Raw genomic sequence first — 15,639 nt, forward strand, 5'->3', positions numbered from 1 at the left:
GCTCAGCGTAAAATTCTGAGTCGATTTAGACATGCCCGTCCGTCCGTCCGTCCGTCCGATCGCACGATAACTCAAAAACGAATAATGCAATCGACACCAAACTTTCACAAGTTTTTTCTTTTGTGCCAAGGACGAACCCTATTGTTATTGGATTAAGTCGGACAACGGGTTCGGGTAGCTGCCATACAACTCCAAGAGTTTATTTTAAATATTTCAAAAACTAATAAAGCTATAAATTTAAAATTTTGTATAAATGTGTCCAATTATATTCTACACATGCTCTAAAAATTATAATGGGATAGCTGCACCGGTTCGGGTGGCTGCCATACAACTCCAACAGCAAATTTTTTATATTCGCCAAAATAATAAAGTCAGATTCATGAAACTTGGCAGTCATGTGTCCAATTATAGGTCAAATATATTTCCGAAGTTTTGGAGCAATTGCTTGACAGGTTCGGGTACCTGCCATACAACTCCATAAGCTAATTTTAAATATTTGGAAAAGTAATAAAGTCAGATTCATGAAACTTGGCAGTTGTGTGTACGATTATAGATCAGATATATTTGTGAAGTTTTAGTGGAATTGCTTGACAGGTTCGGGTACTTGCCATACAACCCCAAAAGCTTATTTTAAATATTTGGAAAAATAATAAAGTCAAATTCATGAGACTTGGCAGTCGTGTGTCCAATTATGGGTCAGACATATTTCTAAAGTTTTGGTGCGATTGCTTGACAGGTTCGAGTAGCTCCCATACAAGTCTAAAAGCTTATTCTTAATATTTGGAAAAATAATAAAGTCAGATTCATGAAACTTGGCAGTCATGTGTCCAATTATGGGTCAGATATATTTCTGAAGTTGTGGTTGAATTGCTTAACAGGTTCGAGTAGATCCCATACAAGTCTAAAAGCTTATTCTTAATATTTGGAAAAATAATAAAGTCAGATTCATGAAACTTGGCAGTTGTTTGTCCGATTATAGATCAGATATATTTGTGAAGTTTTGATGGAATTGCTTGACAGGTTTAGGTACTTATCATACAACTCCAAAAGCTAATTTTAAATATTTTGAAAAATTATAAGGTCAGATTGATGAAACTTGGCAGTCGTATGTCCAATCATAGGTCAGACATGTCCGTGAAGTTTCTATAGAATGATCTCACAGGTTCGAGTAATTGCTACACAATAACGAAAGGTGCAGGGTATAATTCAATCGGTTTATACCGACTGAAACGTTTTTACTTGTTTTTTTCTTTAAATGCCACTGATAGAGTCATATTTCTTAATATTTTTTTGTTTTTTTTTACGTCAATTTCAAATTTATATTTCAGTATGGTTTCAAATGTTAATGAGGAAAGATGTGAGATTTTTCATGCACATTTTGTATTTCCCAACAAGGTAAGTTGAGTAGTGTCGACTAACAAAAATGTAATTAAAAGTAATATAAGTTGACACATTTCAACAATTTGAGTTATCTCATTTCGGTTATTTATACGTTACTTATAGAATCGTCTCAAACAATTTCAGTTAGTTTTGAAGTTATTAAAAGAAATATACCTACTTCCAATAATTTTTTTGCTTAAATAATTATTTTCAAACCATTTCAAACATTTTATTAGCAGGTAAACAAGAGTAATCTATTTATAAAACGGCCCCGCTGGGTATGTCATTTACAATCGTCATTTTACAATCGTAATTACATATGTCATTTTACGTGTCATTTTACAATCGGAGTTTTTGAGTCATTTGCTAAGATACTATTTATTTCAAAAATAAAAAGGATATTCGAATCCGGTCATAAAAATATATTATTGTCTTTTCCAAAACCATTTAAATATTTTTTTACTTAGGTAATATATTAAGTTTTAAATATTTTTCTGCAAAAATATTGAGGTAAAATTTAGAAGTGCATATAAAATTTGTATTGGAAAAATAATTTTTAATTGTATTTTAGACAGTATTTTCTAATTCCCTCTTCAAATTTTTTCTTTACTATGTGATAATATCAATATTTAATAATTATATTTTCAATTTGATACTACAGTTACTTCCCATATCTTGAGTTAATTTACCCTATGAGAAAAAAAAGCTGTTCACTTAAAAATAATGAAATGCTTTCAGTAACATATAAAACGTTGAAGGCGAAGGTTGTGCTTGTTGTTTTTCCACTTTTTTGTATATATTTCAAAAATTTTAAAATAATTATGAATGAAAATATTAATATATTTAATTGTTTTTTTAAATAATATATTTTCGAAATTTTACCTGCTTAATAATAAGTGTGAATTTATTTTAATATTTCTTCTCAAAAAATAGCCACTTCGATTTTAAAAAGCCCACATAAAATAAGGTCGTGCTTTCAAGTTTCTTAGCATTGGGACTTGTTGGATATAAAGACATTATACCTATATTTGTACAAATGTTTTTTTACTCTTCTTTTTCTTCAAAATACTCAAAAAATTCTTCAATAGTTGATAATTTTTCCGAAATATAATTATTTTTTTTTTATTGGTATGGAAAGAAAACTTCCTTTTATTCGGAATAAAAGAAGCAATAAAAGAATGATGTTAAAAAATTTTTGAGGCATATGTGCACAAAATTTTGGCTCAATCCATTCTTCTATAGGATCACATTCCTAAAAATAAAAATATAGTGTTTTCGGTTTTTTATACACTTTGTTACGGTAACTGGGGCGCCAAATACAAATTTTTAATTAACAAAAAACATTATTTCACAATTATTTATTTCATAATTTTATTGTGACTTATGAATTCACAACAAAAACAGAAACTTTACAATATTATGTCGTATATTTTCACTAAATTTTTTAATTTACTTAATTTTTAGAAAGAATGATATTATATTTTTCTAAATTAATCTTTCATTTCAAAATTGAAACTTGAAATTCTTTAATTAACAAAGTTTTCTTCAAAAACCTTACATAGAGAAATACTATATAGGCAAATATCACGACATAAAATGCGTCACAACATAAATTACGTCACACAAAAACCAAATTCTTAGAAAAACAGAAATTATTTTGACAATATTTCATTATTGTTTTTATTTCTTTTGTTTATATTGTATTTCATTTTCCTTTCCATTACCTACATATTTACTAATAAATCATATAACAATAATTGATTTATGAATTAAAACTAAAGTCTAGTGCATATGGAGGAGAAATGGTGGCCATTAAACCACTTTACACAAATACTACACAAAAAGGTAAAAAAAAGTAAAGGGTAGTTCAAAATTATTAACTATTGTTGCAGTGTAAGGATGTATATCAAACCATAAAAGAGGCGATGGAAAGGGGAGCTATTCCTTGTAACATTCCTAAGCTTGGTGGAGTTCCCAGCTCAAGATTTAATAACAAGAGAGGTTGGTTTGTTACAAGTTTGTTTAGATGGCATTGGGCTATTATTTGCTAACTGCGTGGTAATATAAAAAAATGCTAACTGCCTGGTAATATTTAAATGTTTATACTTTTATTATATTTTTTATGTGTTTATACTTTTATTATTTTTCCTTGCACACCATGGCGGACTGAAATTCAGACCTGAACCTTTTAGGAGAGTTACAGATCGAAGATTTGACATAATATTTTTTAAATCATGAAAATATCCCACCAACTTCTTTTAAATTTATATTTAAACACAGTTAAAATTCAATTTTTTTCTCTTTATCAGAGCTAAATTTTTATAATTTTTTTATATTCATTTATTTAAAAAAAATTTATATTTTATTAATAATAAAAAAAATAAAAAAGTATTTTAATTAAATTAATTATAAAATTTATTTTTATAAATTAATTATAAACTTTTTATTTATTTCAAAAAACCTTCCAGACTCTATTCACTTTCTTAGGATTACAATTAAGGGGGAAAAATCAGAGACATTATTTTTTGCGATGTATGATAACGTCTTTTTTATACCCTGCACTTCGTGAAGGGTATATTAACTATGGTATAGAGTTTGCAACTACTTGAAGGAGTCGTCTCCGGTATGGACATAAATATATATATTCTTGCTCAGTGTCAAATTCTGCGTCGATTTAGACATGTCCGTCAGATTTAAAAATTAAAACAAAAACAAGTAAAAACATTTCAGTCGGTATAAACCGATTGAATTATACCCTGCACTTTTCGTTTGTTGTATAGAAATTACTCCAACCTGTGAAACCATTCTATAGAAACTTCAAAAATATGTCTGACCTATAATTGGAAGCACGACTGCCAAGTTTCATGAGTCTGACTTTATTATTTTTCGAAATATTTAAAATAAAGTTTTAGACTTGTATGAGAACTACTCGAACCTGTCAAGCAATTCCACCAAAACTTCAGAAATATATCTGACCTATAATTGGACACACAAAGTTGTTCAAAAACAATTTTGTATTTCTTATTTTGGTTTTAACTGAAAAATATTTTGTTATCTGTAATTTATTATAATGTAATTTGTTACCTGTTATAAGTAACTAGTTTGTAAAAACAAGAAATTTAATTGTGTTAATATTTAAATAAAATAAAATAATTTCTGCATATTTTTTGTATTTAATCGCTTTTTATTTTACAAACATCCCAAATCACCATATGAACATTTCTAATTTATTCGAAAATACCTATAGTATAAAATTATAGTTAATTTAAAATTAGAGTTATAGGACATAAGGACAATTAAACGCCTTTGACCAGTGTTTAGTAAAACTCAATATTGAGCTCGATCTGATATGGTTGTAGTGATTTATGAATGATAACTTGTTATCGAACCAAATACCTAGGACCATAATTGAATCAAATCTATCAAGAAGAACTGGCCATTTGAAGTATAGTTTGTGAAAATTTCCGCCTTTTTCAAGAATTACACATTTGTGCACATTATTTACATTGATTTTTGGGTTATTACTTAAACAACTTTTGTAAAAGCGGAGAGAGAACCTTTTTTTTTAAATGATACCTTTATGTGTTAATTATTTTTTCTTTAAATTGTTTTGCTTTGAAACCGAATTTTCCATATTTTTTTGAACATCTTTTTCTACTTTATTTTATTTCAATGAGCCTTTATTTCAATACTTAATTTTTTTAGAAATTTTAAAATCAGGATCATTAATACAGTCACCACGACCAAAGTCAATTCCGGTTTTGAAAACTATATTAACTTCAGTTTTCAAAGTAAGATCTGCTGATGCTCGTTTTTACAAAAAATTTTTTGAAAAAAGTGCTTATTAGTTTCACTCTGTCCGTCCGTCCGTCCGTGGACGCTTTTTTTGTTTACAAAACTTCTACACCCTTAAAGATAGAAAGCTGAAATTTCATATGTACATAGATCTTCACTAGAAACTTATTTCTGTAGAACAAAAGTTTTACCTATCTCCCCCCCTCTAGAAGTTATACCCCCCCCCCGAAACTCTAAAAATGGCCTTTTTTAAATATTTGTTGCAATGAAACTATAAGCATTTTTGAAATTTTGCAAACGCAGAAAGACAGTGGCTTGCTTCCCCTAGCGCGGTATACTATAGTTAAACTTTAGAAAAACAAAATGGCCGTTCAAATTTACCGTTATCTAAAGTCCTTTTTTTCCAAATTTTTGATGTCGTTTTTCTTCTAGACCCCATACCGTAGAACTTTGAAATTTTAGGGGCTTTTAGATATTAACAAATAGAAGAATTCGTTAGAAGAAAAGTTTTTTCCATCTCCACCCCCTCTCAAGTTATCGCCTCTTGAAATTCGTAAAATTTGAATTTTGACACCTTACATTTCCGAAACCGCAAGCTTTTCCAAATTTTTATAAACACAAAAAGCTAACGGTAAATTCAATGACATTAAAAAATATAATTATTTTTCTTAACTAACACAATTAACCCTTAAAATCTAGCGTTATGTTAGCCCCACTTTATATTAATTTTTGCTTTATTTCAAAGACTGCATAAATCGTTCATCCTAAATATATGCAATCCTAGTAATAGTTTTGTATATGGATGAAAATAATTTTAATAATGTGGTAGGTATACATAGACTGTATTTAAAAGCAGAATTTTCACTTGTTGAAGGGAAAAGTGCTACAATACAAACCATTGGTTTGACCCAACTTTATTTTATTATAGGACCAGTTTCGCTAATGTTAGTTTCAAACATATTGCAATACCTATAATATCCACCACCATCATTTCAGCTTTCCTAGCAAGTTCCAAAATTTTTAACGTACATTTATTAAGCGTGGACAAAGTTTATGTTGGATAATTTTTACATTATTTAACAATTTCCAACATTGGCTCATTTAAAAACAATAATAGATAACTGCCTATGTAAAAAATACTTCCTTCAAAGTAACTAAAATATTATAAATATTTGAAATTCGAAGAAATTTGATCTCACGGAAACGAGTAATAAAAAGTATAACAAAATATTGCTATTCCGAGATATACCAATTTTATTTATTGAAAACCCTTTCAAATTATAAAAATTTGAATTTCCTAACAAAATGTATTTTACTAGTGTATAATAAAAGTGTTGCTTTATAAAACAATGATTAAAATAAAAACTTTTGTTGAACACAAAAATTTGATCTTCCTAATAACATGTGTTTTATTAGGGTGAAATAAAACAGCACTTTGTTTAATAATACAATTAGACCACAAAGGCAAAACAATCATCAATCAGGTAGCTAGCAATGTATTATTGCTAGCATGGGAACTCCGTTGGTTGAAAAATAACATTTGTAGCAGGTAAATCATGAAATGACGTTCAAGGTTATCTGTTAAATAAAAGAATTCAAAACCTAAGCGCGGGATATTTGGATAATTAGAGCATTAATAATTCAGGTAACTTGCGCAAATGTTTATATTTTGGGTTAAAAAATACAACTATTTTACTTGTCGCTGAATGTAAGATTTAATTTTAACTATAGTGAACAAGTTTTAAACCATGGACATAAAGTACCTACACTATATACTCGTATCACATAAAATAATATGTTAAGCATTATAAAATATTTTTTGTTATAAAAAACTAAAAAATATTCTATACTGATCATGTATTATTTCGAACACTAAACGCTTAATTTTGATGTATTGTTTTTATTTGCACGCGTTATAAAAACCTAACTCAACATAAGAAGCCTTATGGAATATAATTGTATTTGCAATAATCGCCTAATTCGAGATGAGTTTAACAAACGACAATTATTATTTTACACAAATCGCATATGTCGAGTTAGTATTTGAAAAAACTCAAAATTAATTTTGCAACAAAAGCTTAACTCGAGATAAGCGGTTATAAAAATTCATACATGAAAAATAAAAATGTCACTAATTTTGATTTGCAACAATAGCCTATCTCGAAATAAGTGGCTTGTCAAAAACATAAAAAAGATTTTTTCTGCTCTTAACTCAATTTAGACGATTAGTGCAAGTGCACATAGCTACCATTTCGAGTTAGGTCATGTGTGAATTCGACAATAACTCCGGCTATAACAGTCGTAGAACCACCAAATTTTGTGAGCATATGAAACTCAAAACGGAGAATTCGCTGGTAAACATATTTAATTTTTGTCTTAACCTAACTCGAGTTGTGTTTGAGGCCACTGAATTATATATGTATACTATACTAAATATATTTATATCCGCTCTCAATTATTTCATCTTTTTATGTTAAAAGTCTATATAATTGGTTTAGAAATATACGTTAGTTGAATTATGCATCATACGAACATTAATATAAATTCATATATAATATTATTTATACAAATTGCAAATAAATAATTTTACTCCTTTTCATACGGCACTGCAGTAGAATCTAATGCACTCTTTCCAAGTAATCTACTTATTCTTATATGGCCCTACTAATCCTAAACATATAACAACAGTATAATAGCAACCCATTTACAATTAGATATCTCAGAACGGCGCATTTTCGAATCATAATTTTATGTATTGTTAAAAGCATAGTTAGAATAATTATAGTTTATAGTTCTTTTGTAATTTTATAATTATTATAAAATTAGATTGAATAAAAATTTTATTTAAAACCCATTTTAATTCCCATATGACATATTTATGTGGCACCATTTTATTTTGTCAAAAACTGCATAATCAGACAATCTAGGGTAAAATTTTTTCGCGAGAAAATAAGAAACATGATTTTCCCATTTTTCTCAGAATCATCTATTGAACTTAAATTAAATATGTGTAACAAATAACCAATTGTTGTTATACAATAATTTATTTTTAAAGAGCGAATGGAAAGGAAGATAAAGTAACGTATAAGTAAAAGAAACAGAACAAATAATGAAATTATAAAAACCGCTTTTTTTTTATTTCTAAGAATTCGGTTTTTGCGTGACTGCGTATTTGTGTACATATGAAAAGAATTAAAATAACTTTTTTAAAGAAATAATTAACAATTATTGATGTTACCAGTTCTCAATCTTCAATGTCCTGACTTCCAGTTTTTGTATATTAAGGGTCTGGTATAATATTGTTTGAGCAAAAGTGAAAGAAAATTGTGACGTTATCATTTTCTTAATGTTTAGTTTTTTTTAGTTTTCTAAAATAAAATTTAGTGTTTTTAAACTAAACTTTTAAAATCTTAAAGCTATCAAAACATACAAATGTTTTTGTTGGTTACGCTAGAAGGTTTTATTTTCCAAAAAATTTTATAAACAATTATTTTTTTTTTGCTTAAAAAAGATTGAATTTAATTCTTATTAAAAATTTAAAAAAAGTCAATCTTGTGGGAGATTAATGATATTAAAAAGGACCCTCTATAATCTCCATTAGAACACGTGTAAATTCGTCAGCTGTGAACTGTCACTCTCCCTTAGGGTTCATGCCGATATTTCTGTAAGCCATGATCAAAGTTCATAATTTTTATAATAATTTTTTTTAAAAAGTATAAAAAATATATAAAGAGGAAAAGAAAAATATATTCACAAATGTATATATACTATGAATCTAATAATGCATGAATAGCCACCGCTCATATATTTCTTAATAAAAACAAGTAAAAATGTTTCAGTCGGTATAAACCGAATGAATTATACCCTGCATCTTTCGTTATTGTATAGCAATTACTCGAACCTGTGAAATCATTCTATAGAAACTTCACGGATATGTCTGACTTATAATTGGACATTCGACTGCCAAGTTTCATGAATCTGACTTTAACATTTTTTCAAATATTAAAAATTAGCTTTTGGAGTTGTATGGCAAGTACCCGAATCTGTCAAGCAGTTCAACCAAAACTTCAGAAATATATCTGATTTATAATTTGACACACAACTGCCAAGTTTCATAAATCTGACTTTATTATTTTTCCAAATATTTAAAATAAGCTTTAGAAGTTGTATGGCAAGTACCTGAACCTGTCAAGCAATTCCACTAAAACTTCCCAAATATATCTGATCTATAATCGGACACACAACTGCCAAGTTTCATGAATCTGACTTTATTATTTTTCCAAATATTTAAAATTAGCTTTTGGAGTTGTATGGCTTTATTAGTTCTGGAAATATTTAAATTGAACTCTTTGAGCTGTATGGCAGCTAAACGAACCCGTTGTCCAAATTAGTCCAATAACAATAGGGCTCGTCCTTGGCACAAAAGAAAAAACTTGTGAAAGTTTGGTGCCGATTGCATTATTCGTTTTTGAGTAATCGTGCGATCGGAAGGACGGACGGACATGTCTAAATCGACGCAGAATTTTACGCTGAGCCAAAATATATATATATGTCCATACCGCAGATGACTCCTTCAAGTAGTTACAAACTCCATACCAAAGTTAATATACCCTCCACGAAGTACAGGGTATAAAAATTAAGCCAGGAAAATATACACTCCCATATGTAGGTATCATAACTCAGTGTGCCTTTATGTCAAATTGACAATGTTTAACTTTATGTTCAATGTTTAACTGAAATCACTAAAATTTAATGAGTGTAATAAAACAACACTAATTATGATAGTTAGTATTTTTATTTAATAAAAATTTGTTAAATAAAATTTGAAAAGTGTTTGATATTAAAATAATAAAAGAATTTAAATTTGAATTATTAAGGTACAGAATAAAAACCAAGGTGGACGCCGAAGGACATTAATTGGCGCCCGAGTAAGGGAACCTAGGTTGTGATTAAGTGAGTGAGTAGTGTTTTGGTGAAAATTAGAGACTAAACGAAAATTTAATAATAGGTTAGACATATCCGTGAAGTTATTATAGAGTGATCAGTTCAAGTAATTGGTACACAACAATGAAAGCTATTTCTAGATATTTCAAAAACAAATTTTTGTTTATATTGGTTTACACCGACTGAGTTATTTATATAAACATTTTTAATAGTTTAAAATTTGATCATAGTTTGAGAGATATATAAAATAATCAGATGAATAAATTAAATGAAAAGAATGAAATAAAGTTTTGGGTAATTTAGCTTCTGCATTTTTTACACTTTGAATTTCTCGCAAGAGTATTCTGCGTTTAGGGCTTGAAAAGCAATAGAATTGAGTTTTTCTTCTTTTGGGGTAGAAGTTAAGCAGTTTTTTTCAGATCTTTTTAACATATTACGAATTTTTTTTATAATTTTCAATATCGAAATTATAAACTATAATTTGGTCTTGGACGAATGCTTTTTTAAAAAGTTTTAAATATTCAATTCTTTTTTGATAATTTTTTTAATTTAATATATACCTTACTTCTAAGAAATAATTAGGTACATTATTTTTCTCTTTTTAAGATAGATTGCATTGTTAATACCTTTTGCATTTTAATTATTGTACATTGTAAGAGATTAACTTTCTTTATTAGCTGGTTATTTCTAGTAATTTTTTCAACCAAAATATTATTGTTTATTTTTTCAGATAGAGTTTCTAATTAATCATTTTATATGTATTTTTAACTAATTTCTTTCTATTACCGATCTATTGCACACAATAAGTGAGGCTATGTTATGGCATCAAATTTCACATGTCGAGTTTTCAGGGGAAATGCGTTTCTCTATGCTAGAGAAGCCTAAGTAAACTATTTTTAAAGAGATATCTGTCATTCTATCTATCAGTCTGTCTGTGCGAATCAATATTTCTAGTTTGACTGAATCGATTTCCAGTAAAATTTATATCTTAGTTTACTTTGCGATGAGACGTTTTGATCAGTTTTTGAGATATGCCAGGTTTCTGGAATTGAATTTTACTACGAGCCTATTTTACGTTTTTAACTATTTTTAAGAATATAATCAGCAGATTTTCCTGAAATTTTATATATGAGCTCCGTCTGACAAAACTCACCAAACTTTTTGAGAAAATCAGGTGTCAACAAAATGATTTTTACTACGGGCAAAATTCCATTTTTGTCATATACAAAGAAATAACACAAACGAATTTACTTGAAATTTCATATTAAAAATTGGGCTTTTAAAGCAAAGAACCACTAGATTTTTTCCAAAAGTCAATTGGTACACATAGGCCCGCTGTGGTACGAATTGAATTTTTATAGTTATTAAAAAAGTTAACTGGGAAACTTTAACAGGGAAACAAAAACACAAAAAATTTTTTAAAAGAACCTCTACTAAGAACCAATTTCATATTTCTCAAGATACATTAACTGAAATATAGTTTTTATTTTTCATAGAATTTCAAATAAATATTTAAAGGAAATTTCCGTAAACTAATGCAGCACTTAAACAATATGGTCCCTTGTGTGCTGGCCAAATCCGATTTTTTTTTTCTCTTTTTTTTTAAAAAGTAAGTAAAGTTTTAGAAAGTAAGTAACACAAACAAAAACAGGTTTGTTTATTTTTTAGAGCTATTTTATTATTTTATTTCTATGTTTCTATAATTGAAGAAATTATGTATGTACATTCTTACTTCCCAATCAGATACAAGCTTAACTCATTTCAATTATTTTCAATAAACATAAATACTAAATTATTAGTTTACAAAATGTTTACAAAACGTCGAAAATTTAAATCTTTCAAAATTTTGAAAACCATAACTTGCAAGGAGATTGAGGTGGAAAGAATTTCCTCTTAAATATAAAATATTTATTTGTGTTTAGAAGCTTCTAAAATTTTAGATTTCTGCAACTTCTCGTCTCAAAGGAAAATAAAACAAGTAAAAACGTTTCAGTCGATCGATTGAATTATACCCTGCACCTTTCGTTGTTATATAGCAATTACTCGAACCTGTGAATATGTCATACACATGACTGCCAAGTTACATGAATCTGACTTTATTATTTTTCCGACACATCACGAAGTACAGGGTATAAAAAATGGTTTTAAATAAAAGTAATTTTAACATCCATTTATCATTTCAATGTTCAACTAGTAACTGCTTCAAAGTTTCTACTAAAAATGTATTTCTTTACTAAATTTCAGCTTTGTATCTTAAAGGTTGTAGAAATTTTGTAAACTAACACACACGAATAATAATTTTAAAATCAAAAAGCAGATATTTTGAATATACAAAACGTAACAGGCTTTACCTTGCATTATTTACCTATGGGTGTAATACACACAATTGCTGAACTGCAAACTAAAGATCAATAAGATTTGAAGTGCGTGACCTTATTAAATTAACACAAGAAACCGTTTGGAAAAATATTTCGTTCCACAAATGTTAACCCGTATCAAATAACTGATTTAATGATTTAACTGATGATAACACTGATGAATTGATTTAATAGTAAAAAAAGAAGGGCAAGATGATAAAAAGGTTGTAAATAACTTTTGTGAAAGACTCGAGAGAAAAGTCTAACATTTTAAATCAGTATTCTAAAAAAGTTGTATAGAAGGCTTAACGGTAATTAAAGGAGTAAATTATTAGTTGTGGAAAGCAAAGACGGTAAGGTGAATTTTATTGAAAAGATGGATCAGACGCCAAGTAAAGCTAAGTTAAAGCTAAACTATATGCTAACCATTTAAAAAAAATTTTTAACCCAAATGAAATAAGTCCTTAATTATGTAATTCATAAAAACACTAGAACTCTACTTATACAAAAAAAAGCTTATATAAACTCAAGAAATAAAATCATTGAATTGAATAAAGCTCCGGTTTTTGATCTCATTACGACTGAGCTAATATTAATGTTGAGAGAGATATGTATGGGAAAAGTCATGAATGCTGTAGTAAACCTAACAATTTTTCTTATGCTTGGAAAGTATAGCAAAAGTTATTATGATAGAAAAACCAGTGAACAAAATTGCAGGAAGGATGTAGTAATATAGAATGACTTTAAATCTAAATGAAATTAGTGTTAAATAAATGGGAAATAATGCTAAGTGAAAGTAAATCTGTACATGTCAATTTGACAAGTAAAAATTTAATAGACCTACATCAATGAAATTTGAACGGTGGTATTTTGAATAATGTAAACACTAAAACATATGTAGACATATAGACACAACTAATGGTTAGTCTATTTGTTATTAGTTTTTTATTATTTGATTACCAAGATGCGTTTTAAGTTGGTTTTTCAGGTCTGATGACAATTCGTTTCGACAAATTTGACTTGATGATGTTTAACATCTGTATTACAAAAAAAAATTACAACATTTCTGTACTTTTAAAGTTATCCCCAATTTTTTTGTGCTTTTGAGACGGTATAGAAGCATATTTGAAAAAATATTTTTTAATTTAAGATGTTTATTTATTTCGTATTCATAAAACATAAGAATATCAAAAATTGTAAAATCCCCTCGATTGTAAACAAATTCAATGTTAATAATTTATTAGTAGATGATTGTACAATTATCTGTAAATTTACAACCTATGAAGCTCATAGCTTCATAAGTTTTTGAACGTTGCGATTGTAAAGCTAAAATACCTATATTTATGTAAAAGATGATGGAATAACAATAATTATTACTTAAGCACATACTCTTGTTTAGTTTAAGGTATTAAAAATTTATAAATTTTTTTTAAGACACAAAGATTCAAACGAATTTTCACAAAATTACTATTTGCTTATAGCTTCGGTTCCAAAAAGATAGAGATAATACGAGTAAAATGTGTAAATAAAGTAAAGCTAAATGAATGTGAAATGAACTAACGCAGAGAATAATAAAACTTATTTTATTAAAAGACTCTTGAAACTAATATATGTATATGTGAAATAGAAGATATTTAAAGATGTACTATCTTATTAATTACCATTGACGTTCCATTTCCCTCACTTTGGTTATTTGCTTGGTGGTTGTTTGGTAAAGGTGGTGTGGCTGATGAACAAGAATTTAAATTGTTGGATGCTGCTATATGATTTGGTGAACTTTCTGAACAATCCGGATCATTAGCTGAATGTTGGTACATCACAGAATCTCCTTTATGATAAAAAAATTATTAATATCAAAGAGTGACATTTTGGAAAAAATTTACTGTCATATTCTAGAGTATATTGGCCAATTTTAAAAAGATAACGTTGCACGAAATCAAAAATGATATTTTTCAACAACGTTAATAGTTAAGTCAGTCCATATGATTGATGCGCGAAATTAAAAACTTTTAAATCATTTTGATTTCAGTTAACGTGATGATTTCTTACCCATAGCATTTAATCCGTAATGTTGATAAGATCCACTACCCATAGTAGAGCTAATGTTAATACAAGAATTAATTCCATTGAGAGAAGGAGGAATAGAGCCCGTTTGATTAAGTTGACTAAAGCCTTGTTAAAAAATAAATTAAATAAGGTTTTAAAATTACTAGATTTCAAACTAAGAAACTGTTTGTATTAGATTTTTATCAGTTTAAAATGATAGATTAAAAAGTAGATTCTTCATTCACGTGTTGATTAGATCTGTAGTTTTTTTTTATTTTGTTTTCATATATGGAAATAATACAAATATTGTATTGGTTTACGTTTTTAAATAAAATAAAGTTGGGTCAAACCAATGGTTTGTATTGTAGCACTTTTCCCTTCAACAAGTGAAAATTCTGCTTTTAAAAACACTCTATGTATACCTATCACACTATAAAAATTATTTTCATTCATACACAAAACTAGTTCTAGGATTGCATATATTTAGGATGACGCATATATGCATAGTCTTTGAAATAAAGCAAAAATTAATATAAAAAGGGGTTAACATAATGCTCGATTTTAAGGGTCAATTGTGTGAGTTAAGAAAAATAATTATATTTTTTAATTTCATGTAATTTACCGTTAGCCTTTTGAGTTTATAAAAATTTGGAAAAGCTTGCTAAAGAGCTTAGTAAAGATCTATGTACATATTAAATTTCAGCTTTCTATCTTTAAGAATGTAGAAGTTTTGTAAACAGACACACGGACGGACGGACGGACGGACGAACAGACGGACGGACGGACGGACGGACGGACGGACGGACAGAGTGAAACTAATAAGCACTTTTTTCAAAAAAATTTTTGGAAAAGTGCTAAAAACTAAAGATTTAAAAAGCTTTCTATTTCGTTATGGGCATAAAATTTTGTAAGCATTGTGACTTATAAATTAGTATTTTTAAAAATATGTTTTAGAATTAAATCAACTGACATGTGGGTAAAATTTATATACGATCAGATGACCAAAGTTGTGTAAGCTCTGTGCATTTAAAGCATATTATGCACTCAAAATTTAGTTAAATTACTTGCTCGTAGAACTTAAAAATTTTTTAATGAAGTAGAATTCTTGACTTTCAAT

General features: G+C 27.9%; 1 protein-coding gene across 1 annotated transcript in view; it reads right to left on the reverse strand.

The window, feature by feature from the left end:
* LOC129614972 (homeobox protein orthopedia-like) overlaps positions 1-15,639 on the reverse strand; it is a 79,561-nt gene that overhangs the window by 19,672 nt on the left and 44,250 nt on the right. Inside the window, exons 3-4 of the mRNA XM_055529970.1 lie at positions 14,526-14,648; positions 14,138-14,304 (exon numbers count right to left, since the gene is read on the reverse strand). Of these exons, the coding sequence (XP_055385945.1) occupies positions 14,138-14,304; positions 14,526-14,648 (290 nt within the window). The remainder of the gene's footprint in view (positions 1-14,137; positions 14,305-14,525; positions 14,649-15,639) is intronic.

Source organism: Condylostylus longicornis, unplaced genomic scaffold (genome assembly GCF_029603195.1).
Source record: "Condylostylus longicornis isolate FDR11 unplaced genomic scaffold, ASM2960319v2 ptg000132l, whole genome shotgun sequence".
In the NCBI taxonomy this organism is placed as follows: Eukaryota; Metazoa; Arthropoda; class Insecta; order Diptera; family Dolichopodidae; genus Condylostylus; species Condylostylus longicornis.